This window comes from Perca flavescens, chromosome 14 (assembly GCF_004354835.1).
Source record: "Perca flavescens isolate YP-PL-M2 chromosome 14, PFLA_1.0, whole genome shotgun sequence".
NCBI lineage: Eukaryota > Metazoa > Chordata > Actinopteri > Perciformes > Percidae > Perca > Perca flavescens.
In genome coordinates this window covers 18,758,858-18,782,383 of record NC_041344.1, presented here as the reverse complement: position 1 = coordinate 18,782,383, position 23,526 = coordinate 18,758,858, and the positions used below count along the sequence as shown (strand labels likewise).

General features: G+C 39.4%; 3 protein-coding genes across 5 annotated transcripts in view; 2 read left to right on the top strand and 1 right to left on the bottom strand.

The window, feature by feature from the left end:
- kcnq4 (potassium voltage-gated channel subfamily Q member 4) overlaps positions 1-1,569 on the top strand; it is a 53,006-nt gene extending 51,437 nt beyond the window's left edge. Inside the window, exon 15 of the mRNA XM_028597630.1 lies at positions 1-1,569. This exon is cut by the window's left edge and continues 40 nt beyond it. Coding sequence (XP_028453431.1) covers positions 1-164 — 164 coding nt within the window. The 3' untranslated portion in view covers positions 165-1,569.
- Positions 1,570-5,411: 3,842 nt separating this feature from the next.
- cfap300 (cilia and flagella associated protein 300) lies at positions 5,412-8,127 on the bottom strand. 2 transcript variants are annotated; one of them, XM_028598175.1, is made up of 7 exons: positions 8,014-8,127; positions 7,634-7,715; positions 7,332-7,401; positions 7,082-7,239; positions 6,822-6,994; positions 6,656-6,722; positions 5,412-5,875 (listed from the first exon to the last, which is right to left on the bottom strand). In XM_028598175.1, the coding sequence occupies exons 2-7, from the start codon at positions 7,709-7,711 to the stop codon at positions 5,744-5,746; spliced, it is 678 nt and encodes a 225-aa protein (XP_028453976.1). In that variant the 5' UTR covers positions 7,712-7,715; positions 8,014-8,127; the 3' UTR covers positions 5,412-5,743. The 2 variants fall into 2 exon arrangements, with proteins under 2 accessions (XP_028453976.1, XP_028453975.1); XM_028598174.1 differs by lacking the exon at positions 8,014-8,127 and adding an exon at positions 7,837-8,007.
- Positions 8,128-11,207: 3,080 nt separating this feature from the next.
- tinagl1 (tubulointerstitial nephritis antigen-like 1) overlaps positions 11,208-23,526 on the top strand; it is a 35,542-nt gene continuing 23,223 nt past the window's right edge. Inside the window, exon 1 of one of the 2 annotated variants that reach the window (XM_028597474.1) lies at positions 11,208-11,524. The gene's annotated coding sequence lies outside the window, so the exon portion shown is untranslated. Of the gene's footprint in view, positions 11,525-23,095; positions 23,303-23,526 lie in introns of those variants that run through there. The other variant, XM_028597473.1, reaches the window with a different exon arrangement.

Genomic DNA, 23,526 nt, shown 5'->3' with positions numbered 1-23,526 from the left:
TCTACTCCCAGTGCCTAAAGAAAGGCTCGTCTCACTTCACCCTGTCTTCCCTCCTGGACCCCGACCTGACATCTGACTACCACAGCCCCACGGACCAAAGAGACCTCTCCCCCTCCGCCAACACACTCAACATCTCTGAGAGCGGCAACTTGGAATCACAGTGAGCTGAGAAGTCTCTGGACTGTCCGAACACAGACACACAACCCTACAGTACGTCTTCCCGCGGCTGAGTGCTCACTTTAAGCATCCCAACCTTAATGCCATCAATCATTTAATTTCTGTCCGGGATGATTTGCACCCTTCCATCTTAAATCTGCACCGGTTTTTTTTTCCTGAACTGAATGCATTTCCAGAGCTGATACAGACGGAGGCCACCGGATGGCTCCACCAAGGAGCCTCAGCCAAAGCTGCTCACCGCACACGCCTCTCATCCCACTAGATGGAGATGGAGAGAGGGATGAACAACTAGAACTTGACTACTGAACTACTTTCACCCACTCACATCATGCTATTTATCTATGTCTCCCTTAAAGCTTCAACTGTACATCACCAGATTATGAATTTTTGTAAATCTTTGGAGAAATCTTGTCGCCCCCTCATCATCATTTTTTTTCTTTCTTGGTTGCTTGAATCAACTGACTGAAAGTTTGCTGACTCACTTGACATAAACAGTGCTGCAAGTGCCATGCCAGTCATTTGTTGAGTACCTTAGGATGGCTGTAGTGAATGTAATGGTTCCTACCTGCAAATTTCGCACTACCAGAAAAACGCACCGAAGGAGCCGTCGACACAGAAATAATCTGCTCCCTCGGACCTTGACGGGCAAACTGGGCTGACAGCCACCTCGCCAAAGCACTGAAACTCTACGGTACACCTTCCTACCCAAAGAAGGGAGTTTTAAATGTGTAAATCCTGTTATATTTGCCCAAACTTGTCACGTGAAAACAGAGCTGGAAGAATGTCTTGGAGTGACTGATATGTACTGTACTTTGTTGTTTGTTTTAATCTCCATTCCTTCTCTCAGACATTCTGTCTCCAACAAGCCCACTTGCAAAAAAAACAACATTATTCCCTGTTTGGCTGGCATTCAAGTGAGGAATGTTCCTACTTATTTAGGATTTAATAGAGCCAAAATGTCCTTAATCCCTTCTTTGCAATGTTTCAAAGGTGACTTTATCTCCTTGAGTATTTTAATAACCTAATTTTGTGTTTTTAAACATGCCCTTTAAACATCTCTGTCTTGCAGCCCACCCCCTCCCAGACATGCATGTTACTGTAGATAAAACCTCACTGATCCTCAGTCAGAAGTTAGACATTTCTGTCACATTTTTCTGCACTGCTACTCATCACGCAGATCTAGCCTTAGGTCAAGTTCACCATGTCAGCTCGTCAGCCTTTCTTACAGGAGGATAGTTTTAACTCTTACAGTCATCAGATGGCATGCAATCTTTCAGTTAGCAGCTATGGAGATGATGTAGAAATCTTTTCGGACAGTTTTTAACAATGAAAAGCCTGTAAATGTATGGGTCTAACCAGGGACATGCACAGACATTTGGAGGGGCCATTGCTCTAACCCCCCCCTCTCCTCTCCGTTCAGCCTTCAAAGATGGAGATATCTCCAAAGGAAACATTATAATTCTGAATAAGTTCTACAGTATAATGTACCTTTAAGTTAAGAATACTATTGGCCGTAGCATCTATTTTTTTCCTTATCGCGCTTTTCCTGACATGGCCCTTTTATCGGAACACTCACCACTCTCATTATGTAGCCGTCTGGTTTGTTGAGTGATGCTCCGCATGCTCTGCCTCCCTCTCTGGTCTGGAGCCTTGTGGTAGGCCTCATCTTGAATAGAATTATTAGAATCTGAATAAAGTAACTTATACAGTATACTGTACTTTTCACGGCTAAAAAACTGAACACTGACACTAGTGCTGCCAGTCGACCTTTAGACTGTGGCTGCACTCAATGATTCTGGTTGTGATAACTAATGTTATGATTTGGCACCATAAATAATATTTATGTGTATATATAATATAATATATATTATAAAGAACAATTACAACATGACCACGACTAGTAAAAGTATTTTCAACTCACTCAACTGGAACTTTTGATATACATAAAATAATAACTAATTCACAATGATATACACGGCACAGACACAATTTACTGTGTATTTGTTATTAAATGAAACATTTGTTTTAATGAATTATTGCCCTACTCCAACTTAAAGAAAATGCTTCTGATAAAATAGGCCAACTTCACATTAAATGAATAATGTAGGATGGTTGCTTGACATTATCAAATGCTTCTCTCACAGCTGGCCAGTTTTAATCCAACTCTGCAAAGTTGCAGATCTTTTAGCTGCTTCATTGAGCTCTTTCTCTTTGTTGTGAAGGCATACTTAAGCACACAAAACTAACATTAGGCTATCATTTTTTATATGCAAATTTTATTACATTAACCAATTGGGACATTAATCTAATAACAAAATAAGGCGCCTTTCACTTTCACTAACGTCACATCTGATTGTTGGTTGAAAACTCACGTAACATATTGACTGTAAACAACGTATAAGCTAGCATGATTCAAGAGCCCAAACCATCACATCTGAGCCTCTCTCTTCTCTACAATGTAACGGACTTAACGTAGCTACGCTAGCCTGCTGCTGCAACCTGGCTGTCATTAGCTTTGGTTGATAACGTAGCATTTTACGTTACTATAGCTAAGGCAATGCTGCGCAACGTGATACAAACGTTACAAGCTGAAGCTGAATATTATTCATAAGCTCAAGTGGATTTTTTTTGTTTTTTTGGTTAGGGCATTTGTCATAATCTCCATAACTTTAAAAACTCACGTGAAGACAGGGGGCTTGTCTTTCCCTCTTTCATTCGCGGTGCTTCGTGTGTGAGAATATTTACAAAGTCACGTGACTGGGGGCAGAGGGCATCGCTGAGGGCAAGATTGGATGATATAGCGATTTTATTTGATTTAACTTTAGTAATGATTGGCATATTATCTTAATAATGCAGCCACCACAGCAAAAAAATAAAGAAAGAAAAATTTATTTAGGCTGTTTCACCAGAGGGGCAGCTAAGCCAATCAGGGCAAACAGGCAGTTGCCCGGGCAACAATAGCCCGTACCTGTGCACGTCCCTGGGTCTAACGCAGGAATTCCAGGCCATTATCCTCATGAATGCACGTGTCACTTCAGTGACAGCTTTGCTACAGACAGACAGGGTGCAGGGTTGGCACCCATAGGTGTTACTGACTTATTCTTGCCTCTCCTCTGTCTTTTCTGGTTCTTTCTTGGAGATGTTTAATACACAGTTAACACTCTGTGGACAAAACTGGAGATTACAAAAATGCACACAAACACACACACACACACACAAGCACGCACACACACACACACACACACACACACACACACACACACACACACACACACACACACACACACACACACACACACACACAAATACACAAAATTAAAGCATTTCCTTTACTTAAATACTTTGGCACTTGATAAATATAACACAGTTTTGTTGTCTTTTTATCTTTGTTATGCATTCATTTTGTGTAACCCATAATGGCAATATTCAGTTTTTTTTTATTATTTTGGTTGTCAAAGTGAATGTAGAATTTAAATTAATGTATTTAATTCATTTATGTATATGATCTTTAAATAGATGTAGCATTTGTTGTCAAGTTGAATCATGGATGACACAACTGTAACTACACACAGCTGATCAGGTTCACGCTCAGCACCTCGCAGAGCTCATATGTATATTTTTTTAACGTCATCAGATAATTGCTGCCAGCTTCAACAAAGAAAACATTCGGCATACTGTATGGCCAGTGAAAACAGTTCTTCTGTCCCTGCAAGTGATTCATGTATTTGTTCCAGTCAAACCAGTTGACTCAGGTGCTCCACTTTTCCATTCAAGCCAAGCCTAGACTTTAAACAGTGAATGTACTTCCTTGGTTGGTCTATTTATGATCTGATGCCATGAGGAATAAAATGGCACTTCAGAGCTTGCTTCAGTTCTTGCATTCATTTCATAGAGAAATGCCAGCTAGCTTTATTCTTAGGCCTACACTATAGCAAAGACTTATTAGAAACATTATTAGACTGAACAGTCATCCGGAATGTTGAGCTTCATGTACATGTGAACCCCTGTATTGCATGTTGTTGTTAGTGATGGCTCCAGCATTGGAAAAACAAAATGTTGAGTCAAGACATGAGAGGAAATGACCTGTGCCTTCGATGTCCTCGTTCTGTAACTGATATGGTGCGGCTTTCTGTCTCAAACTTAAATATTAATTCTGCTTCAAAGATGGGGTATCACGTGAAGATAGCCATGCTCTTTTTGTTTGTAAAACCTTGATCTAACTAAAGAAACACCATCAAAATTTTTCTGAAAAGGTACTTTTTTAGGGCATTAGTCTTTTATGACTGCTGCAACCTTTGATCTTTTCTGAGAATATTACTGTATGTTTAGCATATCATCGTAAGTCAGCCAGGGCCTCGTCGCATTGACACCCTTACTGTATTTTAACACCAGTCAGATCTGGAGGCATGGACATTTGTTTCGTCACAGGAAACTCTGCAGGCATGCGTTCTTATCACAAGCATGTCACATAGAGAAGTATGGCTTCCACGCAACTACCTCTGAGGCCACTAGGGAGCACTAGTCTAGAAAACCAAGTATGAGAAACAGTAACTGATTGTCTAACTGACTGAATGCTATGCATGACTCAATCTGCACGCTCTCTTTTTCACTCTGTTCTTCTTCATGACACCCAACCAACCATTATTCACTGACTTGCTGTCGTTCGACATTCCAGCTCGTTGCCCTTTAACTGCTCTCTTAGGTATTGGAACTGTTGTTAAAATGAAACTGATCAAAGCAATAAGCAAAATGCGAAAGCTTACAAAGTCTTCCAATTTTAATTGATTGTAGCTACTGGTTGATGAAATATTTAGCTTATCTTATTTTCTAATCTAATACGCACCTCTATTGATCTTTTAAAGAGATACAAAAATGTTTATCTGCTGAGGATAAAATTAGCTCACTTGACTAACTTATTAATTTATTTGTTTCAATAAAGCTCTTTGGACTGTATGTTGACTTCTCTTTTTTGTCTAAACTATCCTGATTAATCAAAACTGTGTAATGTGTGACAGTTACAGAGCAATGGGCATATCTATTGCAGGGGGTTGAAATCAGGTGGCAAAATGTATAATATTTTGATATACCAATGAATTTTTATGTTTATAGAATAATGCCAAGAGTTAATATTCAACATATGGTTTAGGTAATCCATTTATTAAGAATGTGGTAGAATTAAAACTTTCTAAATCACAATTCACAAGTGAAAGATGAACCAATATCATGGTCTTATCTTATGTTCAATTGCCTTGTTGAGGTTACTAACATTTAGTGTAGCTAAAATGCTAACCACAAATTATTATTACTACACTATGGGAGAACCAACAAAAGGATCAACATGGCCCATGCAGGCAGGCGCAGAGTCATTTTAATGCTGTTTAAAAACATTTTATTGACATACTTTAAAAGAACAAAAATAAAAATAAATCCTTCTCATTTGTTCCTCAAACTTGGAATTCATTGTGTACAACAGATTTCTGGCTATGGCAGTCTGAGCTCATGTGTTTCTACATACACATGTCCACCATCTGACAAGTTCTACAGAACAACTCTCAGTTCTTCGCTGTCACAATGTGAAGTTTCCTACACCGTAGCAGTGGTAAAACAAAGTCATGTGTCGTTTGAAGGGGTCGACAATCAAATAGGCAAACGTCTGCTCCTCCTCTCGTTTACCAGGGAAACATCGTCCAGACTCATCCTACAGAGGATTAACGATACAATATTTGTGTGTAAATAATGAGGACAATTCAAGTAAGCCTCTTGTATATGCGAAGGACAGCTGTGTAATGTGCCACTCTTAATCTAATCCTTTTCGACAATTTATTGGTTGCAGTCTGTGATCAGCAATCTCTTTAAACAGAGCATCTACAAAGCACTGCAGTCATGATTCCTAAAAACCTTAAGGGTTAAATAAATCAATTTGAGTTCAATTAGCAGAATAGTTAAACATATGTTGGCAAGTAACACTGTTTGTGAACTGTATCAATACAAATACAGATGTTAAGTTAATACATAAATGTTTACGTTATAGACCTTTTTCAGGGCAGACATGTTGACATATCATAGTAGGAAAAGCACAGGTGTATTCAAAACCATTAATGATGGCTGCGTTCCACTTAGGAGAGGTCCTGGTATTGTGCATGCTGACTCACTGAAATATCTTACTGGGACACTTGACAGAATTGAGCCATCGTTAAGGTTATCTATCTGTAAAGTGTCTTCTATCTGTAAAGTGTCTCGAGATAACTGTGTTATGATTTGATACAATAAATAAAATTGAATTGAATTAAATTTCAGCTGTGCTTTTCCTACTATGACAAGTCAAAATGTCTGCTGTGAAAAAGGTCCATTGCATTCATCATCTTACAATTGCTTTGAATGATCAGCCAATTACAAAACCAATTTAATCCAATTACATTTTTGCACTCTTATGCATGCGGCTTAGGTGGCACAAATAGACATTCAACCAGTCACTTACATAGGCACAGACTTTGAGGACTGTGGAGACAACACTGATCTTCTTAGTTTCTGGATCCTTCTGAACACTACATGGTAAAGGGTAGAATTACAATGTTATTATTAGAGCCGGACGTATTTAATAACCTGATCAATATAATTGTTAAAGATGGTCAGATTCTGCCCACTTGATCAGATCTTTGTAGATTTGCTTTGTGGTGCTGATGTACTGGCCAATGGTGTCTTCGTACTGACAGAGCTCTCCTCCCAAACACAGGTGCTTGAAGAGGCGAAACAGAAACTCTCCTCGCTCTTCTCTCCCAACCACATAGTAGTGCTCAGAGTCCTCCTCCTGCAACATCTAGAGGAACAGAGGAAGACTTGGTATGACTCCATGTCAAATGAAATAAAGAGAGACAGACGGGTTGATGGGAAAAGAAAGAGTAACCTTTCTGAGTTCATCATAGTCGGGGTAGACATCATGAAAGCATTTAACCACATGTCCAGAGGGCCTCAAGATCCCACAAGAGTAGATTGGGTCAAACAGCTCCATGGAGACCTTAGTGCATGGCACCAGCTCCACATCGACAGACACCACTGGCTTGTCTACATCAAACACACACAAAAACACACAAAAGTAAAAAATCAATTTCCTACTGTCAGTGATGAAAGGCTTTCTGGGGGTAGACATGACATACCAAGAGGCACCCAGGCTGCGGCCTCCATCTTTCTCAGGCTGGACATGACTTTGGGATCTCTGAAGAAACACTGCATATTACAGAGGGACATCAATAGCATTCAAATATGATGGAACTCATGAAAACACTTTATCAGAACAGACAACCAGTAATTGTTGTATTGCAGCATTACATTCCTCTCGTACAAGACAACGTCAAACACATCAGTCACAATGGGATTGAAAATGATTAAGCATCTATTTCAATTTGTCAGTGGTTTTAATGTAATTTCAGACTGGGTAGCTTATCATGATAGGTCTTACCTGTGCAAACAGTTCACTGCTGTAAAGGTAAAAGCACTGGTCAAAGCTGTAAGACTGAGCTGAAATCCTCCCCAGCATGGACCTGAAATTACCACACACATCCATTAGAAGACCATACAACCAGGAGATAACCTGAGGAAAACCAACTGACAGAAGGAGAGGTTTCCAGAAGTGTCACAGGTTAGCTAAATGTCACACGTCACCATTTCATAAACAGTTGTAAGGTGTCTCGGTCCTGTAGGAAAGAAAGCTTCTTGGAGGGAAGAGGACTAAAAGAAAAAGTTTGATCAAATGCGCATTTCTCTCCTGCCATGTTTTTATGGCTTTTTCTTCGGTGGTTGTTGTTAGCTAGCTAGCCTACAAAAACAGTGAAGACTCACTCGTGCGCACAAAGATGTACCAGAATTGTAGGCGTTTACAGGCCAATCAGCGACAGGAGTGTTCACTAACAGCCAATCAGCGTCTAGTCTGGACGGTTTGTGCCGGTTACACGGAATGATAACGAAGTGGTTAGTCTCGCTTGTTTCCTCCATCTCAGAAGATTCGTGTACTTGTTGCCTAGACAACGGACGCCGGTATCGGTCACCGCTTCTTGCAGACGTAATTTTTCAGAAAGCTAACACTGACTTTATTGACTAACATTATAATTGTGCTTAGTTAGTGTCGTCTTTTTGTCCTGATACGTTTATTTAACTCACTGTCAATCTACCAGGGTGAATAAACGTTTACCTACAGTGGGACAGGCGACATGTGTCTTCACAGCCACCAGAGAGCATCCTTGTCCTGCTTGAGAAACACTGCTTTTACTAGCTGCACTACTGTTTTATGTGATTTGTTGTGTTATTTTCTCAGTCTGTCATACAGCAGGGTTTGTGTTGTTGCTGTTGTTATAATAATAATAATAATAATAATAATAATAATAATAATAATAATAATAATAATAATAATAATAATAATAATAAAATGTGAGTGAACAGGTAATTGTTAGATATCCTGGCAAGGTGTTTTGGAGGAAAATACTATAAAGGAAATCACATTTGATCTAAGAAAATGCCTTGCTTAACAGTTAATTCTTGACTTTAGAAAGAACTTTCTCAAGTTTGAATAGTTCATAAGAACAAGCAAGAAAGTGGAGCTTGATTTAAGATTATTTTGACAAAAATGTATAGACTATTAATGCTTTATTCATTAATATTATTAAGCATTTCTATATTGATCCCCTCTCAGCCTTGCCTTATCACCTCCCTCTCTTTTTTTTCTAACAATATCACCTCTTTGGTAGACTCCTTACATAAAAATCTTATTTTATTTATCTCAATTACTGTGCATCTGTATAATGTTTACTTCTTATCTATGCACCTCTTTGTAAAGCCCTGAGGTGAAGCACAGATGTATCTCCACATGTTTTGTCTAACCTCTTGCTTCAAATGTTCTCTTGTAAAGTGTGTTCAATCTGGCGGGAACACCTGAGCTTCAGAAACAAAAAGGCCAAGGTCCCTTTCATTTGGTGGTAAAAGGTAACCTGACTCCGCCAGATGGATTGCTTCGCATTTGCTGGAAAACTGGAGCTCGCGAGATCAGGACGGTCTCACGAGGCTAGGTAAAAGGGACCTTGCCGTTACATTAATAGATTTTTTTTTAACATGTGCAAAGGAAACTAACTGTTCTGCAGCATCTCACCAGTTAAGCATGATAGGCTGCACATGCTTCAGAATTTGTAAATGTGTTTACTCTTGTCAACCTACATAGGATTTATCTTGCCCCCCAACCGTGTAACTCCCTACAGATCCTTACAAATATTGTTATTCATCCTGGCTCAAATACTCATTTCATTCCACATTCACAACATTCCAGGATCATGGAGGATGTGGGGTCCCTTTGATCCACATTCCAATATAAGACGCCCAGACCCCAATATTCCCCATAAGCAGATGTCACGAGTAACCATGTTGTATTGTCTCTTTAATTTCATTGCCTTTGGGCTTGTCACTTGTCAGGTTGTACATGTTAAAATGTATTCTTCTGCCTGACGAGACTCATGAAATGTATTATGATGTAAGACTGATAACCATAAACCCATTAGCCATATGTTTATTAACAGACTATCCTCAAAATACTGATGCTAATTGGAGCAATAAACCGTATATGTAACTGTATTTAAATGTTATATTCTCATAATCAAAACAGACAGCCTGGGATAATTTTGCATGTCTAGACGGTGACAAGCCTAATGCAGAGGATATATGATGGGCCATAGATGGGGCCAAATCCAGCTGTTACAGCCCAAAGGAAGTATTCAAAGAGAGAGAAAATTGTGCCAAATTGATGTTTTGATAGAGTACAGCCAGGCCTGACGTAATTGCATCAAGATGTGATTCATGCTCATTAGATCTATCAGGATCAAAACTGAAAAACGTGGCAGGCAGGAAGGCAAGGCAGGTGAGAAGATGTAACAGCTGAGAAATGTTTACTGTCTGTGCTCATGTGTTTCCATGCCAGTTATACAGATTCAATAGCAGATATTGACCCTTTTCCAAATGCTATGCCACATTTTGTTTTATGGGGAAATCCTGACCTCAGTATTTCTAAAATCCTGCCTACGACCCTGAGTGTGAATTGTAATTTTATTAAACTTTGAATTCAATATCAGATTTCACATTTGCCAAGCTACTGTTTGCCTAATCAAACTATCTTGTCATGATATAATATAAACCTAAAAAAATAGGAGGATAAGAAAAGGACATTAATAACAGCAAAGCTGCTGATGCAGTTAAAGGCTTACTCCGATTTCCCTCCCAAGAGTTGTCATCTTCAGCAAAATTGCTCATGTGAGCGACTGGACTGAAAGCTCTTCTCCTATCTCTGCATCACTCCACTCAATCACACACCAGCACAAGAGATTATGGTCGCATATATCAATATCCATACTCACTTGTGCCTCTGTAATACGAACATGTTGTGGAGTTTTTTTTACTGTAACAGTCAGATAATGGGAAAAAAGAAAGTCTCTGGTGATCTGAATGATAACATTATTTAGGTAAAAGAACTCTCAGGTTGAGAAGGCCTGTGGCAGCAGAGCACTCAGTCTCAGTGGTGTGTTTCCTGGTTGGTAAGTGCTACTGAATTGATCGGGTTTTAAGGAGCGATGGCATTATCTGTGCTGGATTGTCAGTCCAGGCTGTGCTTCCTATTCCCAAATGTCACTCAAACAATTAACAGGCTTATCGTGGCTCCAGTTCCCAACATCCCCACCCAGAGGAGCGTCCAGGAGGACCATTTCAAGCCATGTCATCACCTTCACCTCTATCATCATCTTCATGGGGTCAACGTTTAGTATTTGTTTCTTCCTCTTATCTTCTCACCTAAATTTCTTATGTCAAAAATAAAAGATACATAAAGCTGAGTTGCACTTGGTGAACAGATAACCTACAAAAAAAGCACAATTTAATAAAATGAATTATTATGTCCTAATGGGTTAGGGTTAGCATTATTGTACATCTGCATAGCTAAAAAAAAAGAAGTTGTATTTAGCTGAATTAATCACTCATTTAACGCACAACCTGGGGAGCTCGTCATCAACAGGTGCACGCTGTGTTTGGCTAATTGCTAAATGCTAACATGCTCATGGTGGATCTTCCTCCTGTGACTTCTGTGTTCACTGAGGAACTTTTTCCTTCAGTGAGGTGTGTGAGGACTTTCTGCTGTTTTTGACAGTAATCCCCGATGAGACTGCAGAGCTTCATTCAGCTCAAAGTTTTCAAAAACTTTGAGGAGCACACTGGGACAGAGAGGCTGAGGGGACTGGTTATATTATGCACTGAGAAGTTTAACCTACAGCAGATTGAGGATGACTTTGCAGTGCCCAAGACTCACAGTATGACGTTCAGACAGGTAGGAGTACAACAACAAACTGATCATTGGAGAGCGTGTTTGTGGCTGCAGCTGCTGTGGAGTTTATATTGTTTATGCATCTCTATATTGTTGCTTTGGCTTTTTTCCTACTGTTGATTCTATGTATAAGAAGTGTCAGGCTGGGCGCCCGGATAGCTCAGTTGGTAGAGCGAGCGCCCATATAGGCTATAGAGGTTTACTCTATATACTTTTGACTTGTGTTCTCTTTTCTAGTTGATTCTACAAATGCTGTCAAGGAAAGGGGTTGTATATTTATAATTGTCAATCACCAGGATGCAAAGTGCTGTGGAACAAGAATTTACTGCTGGTTTGGACATTAAGGGTTGTTGTGGTTCCACTAGTATATAAATTGACATTCAATACAATTTATTCTGTATGTTAATGGTGTTCCTGAACTTCCCTTTTTAAAATGTAATATGGTAACTTTTACTCAGAATATATTTGAACTAACCTACTTGTAAGGTAAGTACTTTTTACTTGACTACAATGTCTTTTAACAAAACAGTAATTTCACTTGAGTACAATATTCTAGTACTCTATCCATCCCTGCTTAAGACTTTAGACTGTACGATATGCCACTGCTATTGAGATAGAGTAACCGAGGGAAAGAGTTGTGCCCAGACTTGAAAAACAATGGAAAGATCCTACTGGAGTATTTTGATAATGAATGTACTGTATCAGTATCGGAAACTTTTCCGAATGATGTCATGGTGGGAGTGAACTCTGTTACTGAGTTTTTATTTTTATTCTGTTGGGTCAGGCAGTTGAGTAAGGCAGTAAGTCCCAAAGGGAGCTTGGTTATTTACAGTCCTTCTGTGTGTATAGCATATTGTGATGTTGTACAGTGTAGAGGCTGAGGTCATGGTTAAATAAAGTGACCAGACCCAACACATTTAACCTCTGTGTGTTTCTGGTAATTCAACAGGTGTAATTGTGTTTGTAAATGGACTGTATTTATATAGCGCTTTTCTAGTCTTAACGATTACTCAAAGCGCTTTAACATAGTACAGGAACCATTCACCATTCACACACTGCGTCTGCCGTACAAGGTGCCACCTGCTCATCAGATAAACACTAACACACATTTACACTCCGATGGCATCGGAGGCAACTCGGGGTTCAGTGTCTTCCCCTTCAACATGGGAGTTTTGTGTTGTATTATTTTCTGATACTTCAGCATATCAAATTGTTTACATTATTTATTGTTTAGGCTATATAATGTGTGCTTTACATACATTGCACTAGATATAGCTAAAAGCTAACCTTCACCTGTAGTCCCTGGGCAGAGGCCACCGGTGATGCATTGTCAGGGTTGTAGGCTAGGACCCAAATGCAGGAAGGAGAGGAGAGTGGAGCAGTTTGAAATAATATTCATTTAATAAGAACACAAGGAGACTTACAAACGTGTAAGCAGGAGTAGGTGAGAAAATCCAGAAACACAGGAACACAGAAGGAACGGGTAAAAATCCAGGAGAAAAAAAACACAGAGAAATCTACGCAAAGGAATAGAACCACAAGGACCGACAACGAAATGCCACACGACAAAATAACAATCCACCAACAACAGACACAGAAAGCACAGGGACTAAATACACAAGTAAATGAGGGATAACAAGGAGCAGGTGACACAAGGGCTGGTGAACGGGTGAACGACATCAGACAATCACAAAGGCAGGAAAACCAAAAGACAGGAAGTAAAACACAACAACACATAAGGGAACAGACAGACTGCAAAATAAAACAGGAACTGGGAAAACCAACAGAAAACATGAAACCAACTAAACAAAGAAACTTGACACAGGGACTAGACGTGAAATGCGTAGGTTGCATTCCACTGACCGCCATTTTTTTTTTACGTCACTTGACTGCGAATAACTTTACATCTGAAGCGTTTAAAGACTCTATTTGTCCATTGTTTAATTCCAAAGAAACACGACAATGTATAAAAGATTCCATTACCTTGTACTTCACGTTATGGCTCCGTAGCAGACGTTTTTGTAAAAATACGCTAACGATTGTGTCATAACCAAGTGACTTACTGTCGCACAGTAGAGGAATTACCGTATAGTACAGGAGAAGCTCGCAGGCAGTTTCGACTTACATTAGCTGTTTAGGTTTAATTACTAATTTTAACTAGCATGTTAGTTAGCATTAATTAGCCTGTGCTTATGTTATCTCCTTACATATACCTACACTCTCCGTCTCTGTAAGATTGGGAATGATTGAGATTTCTCTTGGCACAGCTACCAGAAGACTTACAACTTTCAGACACGTTGCTCACGTCACATTTACGTTGTCTCTGTCAGTTGGAGGCTGCGTAGTAAAGGAAGAGATCACCGGAAAAGTGCTTCTAATAGCCTTCACTGGTCTCCGTCCAGAGCAATGGGGTCTATTGGTCCATTATATATATGTCAATGGGTCTAACATTGGGAGAGTTAGCGTAGCAGCGTTATCAGCTGAATAGCTTATTAGCGCAGGGGCTAATGGACCCACGTTTGTATCTCGTAAATGACCCCACTAATAATGCACGAAATGATACCAAACGTCTACAGTAGTACAAATAGGTTATGCACTCATAAAACGATGGATTGGAAAGTTTGTAAGTACACCAGAAGTTTATAAACACTTGCCTGCTGACTTCTGCTCTCTGCTGTTGTTGCTGCTGCCGGCAGTAAGACGAGTGCTTAGGGACGTCTACAAATTACAACACCGAAAAGAGATGCAACAAAAATATTTTTTAATTTAACTTTTTTTTTAAAGTAAGTGCTGTAGTATAACTAGCAGGAGACAAGTAATAACTGAGATAATTTGGAGACATTACCTTATTTAATCATTAAATTAATAAATATTTTTGTTGTATCTCTTTTCGGTGTAGTAATTTGTAGACGGCCCTAAGCACTCGCCTAACTGCAGGTAGCAGCAGCAGCAGCAGCAGCAGCAGCAGCAGCAGAGAGCAGAAGCCAGCAGGCAAGTGTTCATAAACTTCTGGTGTACTTACAAACTTTACTATCTATCGTTTTATGAGTACATAACCTATTTGTACTAGTGTAGAAGTTTGGTATCATTTCGGGCATTATTAGTGGGGTCATTTACGAGATACAAACGTGGGTCCATTAGCCACTGCGCTAATAAGCTATTCAGCTGATAACGCCACTCTACGCTAACTCTCCCAATGTTAGACCCAGGTGGAAAAGCTTCTGGGGGGGTGTTTGGCTCGAGGTCATGGTGCAAAGGACCCTAGGGTGAAATTACTCCGAACCATCACTTTAAGCACTTTGCTATTCTTAAGAAAAGTGCCATATAATAAAGGTATTATTATTTTGAGGAGAACCAGCTTTCTAAATGATTTGAGAATTAATATGGCAGTTCACAACCTCCTTTGGCTTGTGACCCTTTAAATATAGCAATGTCCATGCCTCATCACATGTTATGATGTGATGGCCCTAGTGTGTACGAGTTATGAGCAGTTAAAACATTGTGGTATTTTTTTTCTTATATTTAAAGGATTTTTTAGTGGGATGAACTATCCAAGATTTCACAAAAAAAACAGAATTTTATATGACAGAAATGTTTTCAGAGCTATTTGTCATATCTTCCTCCAAGTACACTCTCTTCTTTTATTTTTGCTGTGCGATAATGTATCTAAGAGATCCTGGGAATCCTAGAAGACTCCTGCAGGGACACGCTGTGGAGGTGGAATATAGAGGAGGGGGAGAAGAGACAAGAGGAATGGAGATGGAGAGGGAATAGGAAGGGGCCGCAGGTAGAAAAAGAGAGATAAGACCCTCGTTGATGTGGCTGTGTTTGATAATATCTGTAGAGTGTCTGCTCTGTGTCTGCTCACCATACTGTGCCTCTTTAACCTAATGCTGCCAGCTCTATCAGCAAAGGGTCAGAGGTCAGGACCATTACATGTAGTGGCTGGCGCATGGGTTTTGACTAATAGCTCTTAACAAGCTCAAAAACTCAACATATGTTTGCTTCCACTCTTCAGTCATCACAAGATCATGTGTTTTGTTCAATGACATCATGGTTTCTGCTCTAGCGAGAGAGTATCAAATTGCTGGTTGTTCTTCAGTAAACAAACTAATTATGAAATGAATGAAAGTAAGCAATAATAAGTAACCCATAATTTCTGGAAAGAAAGCAGCATAAATGAATAACATCCGCAAATCACCTAAGCTTTAGATACAGTATGAGTAACAAAATGATTTTAAATGGGACTTACATTTTATATTTATGCTAGATTGCACTGGGGAATAAACTCAAACTCTAAAATGCTTTGTTCAGGTGTCCATATATTGTATCACATAAAAACTGAAATATAATTTTGAATAATTAAACGCAAACTGAGGTTTGTTTTTATTAGCACACTGTTGTAGCTATTATCTTGAAAGAGTCCAAACACCAACTGTACATGAGTAAAGCATAGACTGTATAAAAAAAGGGCTAAAGTGAAGTTGTTGTGTTTGGCGACCAGTAAGGGGACATAAATCTAAATATTTCACTTTGGATAAAATGATCTGCTGATAAATGTCATATGATTCATCCCTAATGAAGAGAGAAGCAGGGATAGATGAAGAAGTGCTCTAGTTTGTTGATTTTCCATTTAAAAACGTGTGTGACGCAACTGCATTTTACATGAAATTCATTTCCCATTTCACACAACACTTTCTATTAATATCGTTCGGGCTCAGAGTCCATGACTTTCACCCTCTTGACATTTGTGAGACAACCTAAACACACTCCTCATCCTGCTTCTCGACACTTCTGTTTAGCCCACTTCTGTCCTAGTCTCCATGGTAACGGTCCATGTACGGCTGCCTGACATGGAACATGATGCTGGATTTTCCGCAGGCGTCCAGGAATGTAATATCAAGTCTTTGCCAGCCTGTTGTCCCCTCTGAAGGAGACAATCTTGCTCCTGTGACACTGACTGGTAAACAACAAGGGGTTTGCTCATACAGTCCCAGTCTGCTGCCCCCACACATGCACGTTTGGTCATGCATGTGTGTGTATGCTTACTTAGTGCACTCACACACACTTCCTGTAGCCAATGAGTCCCATTGCCTCTGAACACAAACCACTGAGGCCAGAAAGTAAATTGTAAACAACTTGCTGAACTAACAGAGTTGTGGGAGAAAGAAGAAATCAAGTTACCAGATATGGCTAATATTGGCTTAAAATAACACTCCAAGCCATTTAAAAAATATGAATCTACCAGCATAAACAAAGTAATTGTTCCAAACATGATATATTTCTTCAGTCTCAATTCCCTGTGGAGATCAGTAGATTTCTTGTCTAACAGTTGTGCAAGTTGAGACAGGATAAACCGATGATGAACAAAGGAAAGGAGAGGTGAGGAGCGCTGCTGCCCCCCCCCCGATCCTCACCGCTGGCCATCTGAACTGCAGTCTGCTCAAATCAAAACTGCTCCATAGGGCCAAACCTGCCTCCACTTGGAAAAGTTACTTTTGAAGAAATCGAGCTGTATACAAGTCATGCTCCAATTAATCATACTGCTTAACACTTGATGGGACAGTATTCTAAAATAAAGTGTATAAAGTGACTCAGCACATTTAGACACTACCATGATTTGTCGTCATGAATGGTATTTTGTGAATAGCATTTTGTGTTCTTTATATATGATGATATTTACGGTCTATGGCTTTAGCACAAATGTGGCATGGGATAGGTGAAAGACCTAGTCACAGTAGCACAGTGAAATATGAATAAAGTTCAATATTTTTATTATTATTTGTCCACTTGTCATTGTGAAATAGCTGCTGCTAAAGGCTTCGTGACGTTTAAGAACTATGGCAGGGCTAATTGGTGAACTGTTGTAACTGACGAGCTATTAGTAGTCCCTTGTTAGCTTGGTCACTAATGGGACAATACGTTCACACAGTTTATGGAAACGTATTTGTATTTTTACCATCGATTCCTGCCTCATTGCTGTCTCTGCAAACCATTCCTCCTTTTTGGAGCAGGACTTGCAAATTTTCACCAAAGTTGAACTTGACACAGAAAAATTGTGAAGATGTACTTTACCCCCACAAGCAGATGCACCAATCTTAGTGATTCTATTAAAATTAATTGATTTTGGCACAAAATATTGGAGTTTTAAATACTGGTGTGACTATAAAGCGGACCACAGAACAGGCCTATTGGGTGTATTATGCTCTATTAGGAGAGATTAGGACCTTTAGTGGCTGGCTGGATGGATGGATGGATGGGAAAGTGCAGCGGTAACAGGTCTTGAGTGAGGGTGTTAAGACCATCACAGCTGAGTCAGTCCCTGTGGGGATGGAGAGATGGATGGATGGAGGGCCTGGGTGGTTGAAGCAACACCTGATGCCTCCTCTTTTTTTTTTTTTTTTTTTTTTAAAGTGAACAGATGACATCATAGTCGAGGGAGATGGTGTGCATTGTAGGGAGAATTTATGCAGCGCTTTTCCTCTCTTCTCCCAGCAGATGCACAAATCTTAAATCTGGCCATATCCTCATACAAGTGTTTTCCCTCTCTGTCCAATGTTACACCCTTTTGGAATCTTGTTGTTATTACTTCAGATGTGGTGATTTCGACACAGTTTATTATTATGGCACTTGCATGCAAATACCTCTCACACACCAGAGATGTGCATCTGCACCTGACTGATACAAAATAATAAAAGCAACAAGCTACTCTGTTGCCACAAGTACAACTTCTACTTGTGGCAACAGAATGCTGGAGGTCTCACTTAATTAGGTGTGTGTGTGTGTGTGTGTGTGTGTGTGTGTGTGTGTGTGTGTGTGTGTGTGTGTGTGTGTGTGTGTGTGTGTGTGTGTGTGTGTTGTTGTTGTTGTTTTTTTTTTTTAGGAAAGCTAATGCATGGTGTTGGGGGGTAATGCTAACACTTTATTCTTATAACAAAGTAATTACTGTCAATAAAAAATATAATTGTTAAACATCATCAATACATAAGAAATGCATTATATGTAGTCTCGGAACGATACCTAAACTGGGATGCTAAGTGACCAAATGTTAACTTTATGATGCATCAAAGAAACATCTTTTCTTAAGTCTTGACCATGACTCTGACTTCCATATTCTGTATAATCACTGTAACTGCCTCTGCTGAGCTTGTAATTCATGAGTCATATCTAGCAGAACTTGCATTTATTATGCTGACTTAAATGAAGTTCAGAGATTTTTAGCAATTCAGTTTTTCCTATGACACCGATTCAGAATATGCCACTTTTCAGTCAGCCATAATCAATCTGCAATTCAGTGGTTTGATGTTACAGACAGACTGACCTTTTTACTGCAATTCACATCCTTCAATACACGCTGAGCAATCCATTTCTTCATCACATGATGGTATATGTGTTTGACATTAATGGAAATGGGCTTTGTCTGGGTGTATATCGTCACCTTTCTATAATAATTGCCTAAGTCATTTTTTAACAAAAATGATTTTGTTGCCTAAATCATCTCCTCATGGTGCAGGCCACCTCTGGTAAAATTGCCTACATCCTCAGTTGAACAGGTCATTTAATTCTACACCTTTAGTATAATTGCCTATGTCAAGCATGTGACGTTTTATTTTTTGTGTTTTCTGAAAAACCTGAAAAAATGACTTAGGAAATTATTTTAGGAAGGTGACGATATGTTAAATTATATGATATAAATAATAGAGACTGTTTTAAAAAATATATATTTTTTGCAACTTTCTGCTAGATTGGACATTTATATATTATTGATTTGCAATGGCAGATAGACTTTGAAGAAAATGTACTGCTGCCTGGATTATATATTTTTATTAACATATCAAGGAATCAGCTGCAAAATGTTCATCCTGAACATATCTGCGAAACGTTCTGTGACAACATATTTCTTTTGTTTTCCAGACTATATGCAATACAATATCTGCTCATAGCAACTAAAGAATAATCAACATTTTTTATGCACTCACAGAGCTTTAGGGAAAGAGCATGGTCCTGGTTAATTATTGAAATAGCTTTAAAGCACAAGATATGACATGTTGACTTTATAAGACTTAACTGAAACCACAATCTTCCCCTATCCTTAACCAAAGTGTGTTTGTTGCCTAAACATGACACACAGCACACAGGATGTACACCCTGCTGGTGTCAGAGTCCTGTGCTTAATAAACCTCCTGTCCACCATGGCTTCTTTTTATCAAAATGTATTTTCCTTCCTTTGTTATTCCTTTAGGGTATAACAAAACCAGAAACTGCGATAGTTTAAAAGTGTCATTTTTAATCCTATAAAGATGTTTGTGTATCTCTAGTGTTTTTATTTCATCATCTTGTTGGTTTGGGAGTGTTTTACTCAAAATGAGAAGGAATTTGAGCCTGAAACCAACCTGAACAAGAGGATTATAGAGAGAAAGGGGACTAGCATAGCTATATCTCATATTCCACCCTGTAAAGTTGTTTGTTTTAGGGTTATTTTGTTTGAGAATGTAGCCTTCAAACAAAAGTACATTGACTGCTCTCAAAAACAAAACAAGTGCCACAGTTCCAGCTGCAGGGAAGAGAGAACAAACAGTACAATGAAAATCCTGATAGTATCCCAAATGTAGTATGTTCTTCTCATCAACACGAACATGTGGGTGTGTTTTCATACAACTGCTGCTAACTGTGTCAGAAACATCTAGAAAGATTGTTGATGCACTTTGCACTCTACCACGTCTGGCGTCATGTGAGGATTGTGATGCACTGATTGGGAGAAAGAGAAAGATTGTTCCTCAGGGTGTGTGTGTGTGTGTGTTTGTGTGAGAGTGTGTGTCTGGCCCACGCCATGTTCCTGTCAGGTCCAATCTCAATGCTAGATTATTCTTCCTGAAGTTCCCTTATTAAACACATTTAAAGCCCATTGATACAAATACATCTGTAAGTGCAGACAACTGTCTTTTTGTGTGCATGTCAGTGTGTGTATGTGTTGCTTCTCCCTAGAGTGCACCCGCTTAGGGTTCTTTGTGTATGGATAGGCTCTATTGTTACCATGTGTGTCCTCAGCCTCCACAGTTCGGTCTATTTTCGGGGAAATGATCTCATAAACAGAAGCACTGCTGATCTGATACATGGTTCCTCTTTACTGCTGCTGCCCTGAAGAATTAAGTGTCACGGTTAAACATCTGGAGGGCTTGTTAAGGCCTGAGTCAGGGTAGGTTGGGCAGACGTCGGTGTGTACATATCAAATGTAGACATAAGTCTTGCGACACACCGCCTACAGATCTTCTGAAACATATTTCTAACAGCCATCCAAAGTGATTCACTCTCCTCGTCTTTACTGAAATTGGAAGTGAATCACACACACACTCCTCGTCTGGTGACTAACTCTTCTGATTAAGGGGTCTGATCCGAGGGTACACACACACACACACACACACACACACACACATACATACATACATACACACACACACACACACACACACACACACACACACACACACACACACACACACACACACACATACATACACCTCCTACGGATGGCTACAATCAACCTCTTGTGCATTTACCATCACTGAAGCATCACAGCCATACTCTTCTTTACATGACTCATTTGATGCCAGTAGCTGTGCGAAAAAGCATTCTTTACATGTTAGTACAATTGAATCAATCTCACTGGATGGTAAACAGGAGGTATGAGGTTGACTAAGCGGTGTTTAAGCCATAATTATAGTGTTGTATGAAAAGCAAACCGGTTACCCAGAACTGTTTCACTTTTGCTCACATTACTGATAGAAACTGATAGATTATTGGTGTGTTCACATGTAGGGATGCTCCAACCAGGCTTTTGGAGAAGATACCAAGCACAAATTTAACATCAGAATCAGTTTTTACAGAAGATTATGGCAGAATAAATTCTATAATTTGTTTCACATCCAACTGTTATTTTACAAGTTGGACTTCATATTTCAAAATGCTGCATCTAATGTAGAAAATGTATTGCTATAAACTAGTAGTTACCCATGTTATGTTTCACATGAAATTCAGTTAATCCTGTTTTTACTATTTAAAGTTACGGACTTGAATATTCAGTAGTTCACATTTTTAGCCAAAAGGCCATATGTCCTTTTAGAAACCTGGTAAAACTGTATAAAGGGTTAGATGATACAGCAGTTGCCAGTACCAGTCTCCAGTATGTGGCCTTAAGCAGTTAATGTGGGGTTTTGATCCTGTTTTGTAGTTTGTCTGGTATGTGAGAACATACAGATCAGAGGTACAGTATGTGTCTCTGAATGCTTACAGTCTTTGGCCTCTATTAGCATTGTGTGACCTAAATTTGTTAAACAAAAATAATTATTTCTTTGAGTTTCAGATGTCCAAATAATTGCCATTATATTAAAATCAGAGATTGACATTTATTTATTTGCTTCACCACATTTCTTTGGGAAACCACTGGGCCACTTAGTATTGGCTGATACTGATCATTGGGGGCAGATTGTGGATGAGCTGTTACAGGACACTGCCCATTTTCTGTAGATGTTTTACAAGTGCTAATTGCCAAATTAAATATACAGACATTAGGTATCTTTGTGTGGGCAGCTTGAATGTTCTTTTGTCCTTAAAGGGTTTTTGGGGAGCCCTGCCCTCCCCACCCACCTACACAGCGCCACACGCATTGATTCAGCCTTAGCTTATTGATCAACCCAAAGGGTGGTCTTTGGCACAGCTGTGTCATCGGGACCACCATGTCTCCTAAATACCTTTTTAGGATTCTTAACAAGAAAAATGCAAAAAGATTTGGCATTAAATATAAAAGTAGCAACCTTATATAAAGACCTCTATTTCATATATACGTGAGATAGTTGATTACTTAATTCATAAAAACTAAATTACAGAAGTTTACTGATTTATTAAATCCAGTTTAAAATCCCTTATTGGTTCCCTGAACTTAATCTAGGTTGGAAAAAAGGAGATGTTACAAAATAGAGGCACATGATGTAAACAAGACACGTGGATCATGCAGAAAGAAAACATCCGTACTTTTTTTTTTTTTTTTCATTCAGATTACTCAGCCTCCCTAAAACACCTGCCAAATTTCACCTCCGGAGGCTACTTTGTAAGTTTCTAGAAGCTGGGAGGTCTTTCACAGGCTATCCCGTAAATTCCTGGCTGCCTGAGTTAAAGATATGCAACCCGTGACCACTAGGTGGTGAACAGGAGGTCAGCAGTACCCACCACAGAGAGACAAGTAGATTTGACCCTACAGGGTAAAAAGCCCAGATAGTGGAGGGGAAACCAACCACTGATGCTGTCAGTGAAAGTGACAGTGGAAAGAAAATAGAAGAAGAAGAAGCAGAGTAAAAAAAGATGAGTGCAGACCATTTCACTTTCAGATAGAAAGTTCCAGTCTGATGAGGAGAGGGAAGGTATGAAGAGATAGCAAAGGGAAGGGGGTGTGTGTGTGTGTGTGTGTGTGTGTGTGTGTGTGTGTGTGTGTGTGTGTGTGTGTGTGTGTGCGTGTGTGTGGAAGGGAGAGAGAAGAAGGGAGAGAGAGCAGAGATTTGAGCAGGCGACAGGGCAGAGCGTGAAGGGGGGTCAGGGGGAGTGGTTAGCCTTTCTAACTGGCTGTATATAGAGAAGACAGTCTGACAAACCAGATCCAGTGAGAGAGTGAGGATACGACACGAGAGAGACTTACTTTTTACCTCTCTACCTGTGGATGACTTCCTGAGCAACATATCAGCAAAGCTCTGTAGTTTTCTTTCGGATTACAAAACCAGGATTTGTCTCAAGGTAACAACAATTTTAGCTTTCTTTACTTCTCAACAGCAGCCCTCCTTTATGCCAGACTTCAGGCAAGTGCAGGCTCAACGTCGCAGTGTGGTTGATACTGATCTCATGTTACTTTAAATATCTTTTTTGATATATGGAAACATTTAAGCTCTTTTGATTTATGTTTGTTAATCATTATTTTTCTGAGATTATAACTCAGTGCTTTATTTAGCCAAAGGCACCTA

Excerpts from the sequence above, each read along its gene's own strand:
- cfap300 (XM_028598174.1), bottom strand. The coding sequence starts at position 7,946 with ATGGCAGGAGAGAAATGCGCATTTGATCAAACTTTTTCTTTTAGTCCT. Across the intron at positions 7,716-7,836 it reads TTACAACTGTTTATGAAATG|GTCCATGCTGGGGAGGATTT; the intron begins GTGACGTGTGAC and ends TGGTAATTTCAG. Across the intron at positions 7,240-7,331 it reads CGCAGCCTGGGTGCCTCTTG|ACAAGCCAGTGGTGTCTGTC; the intron begins GTATGTCATGTC and ends TGTTTGATGTAG.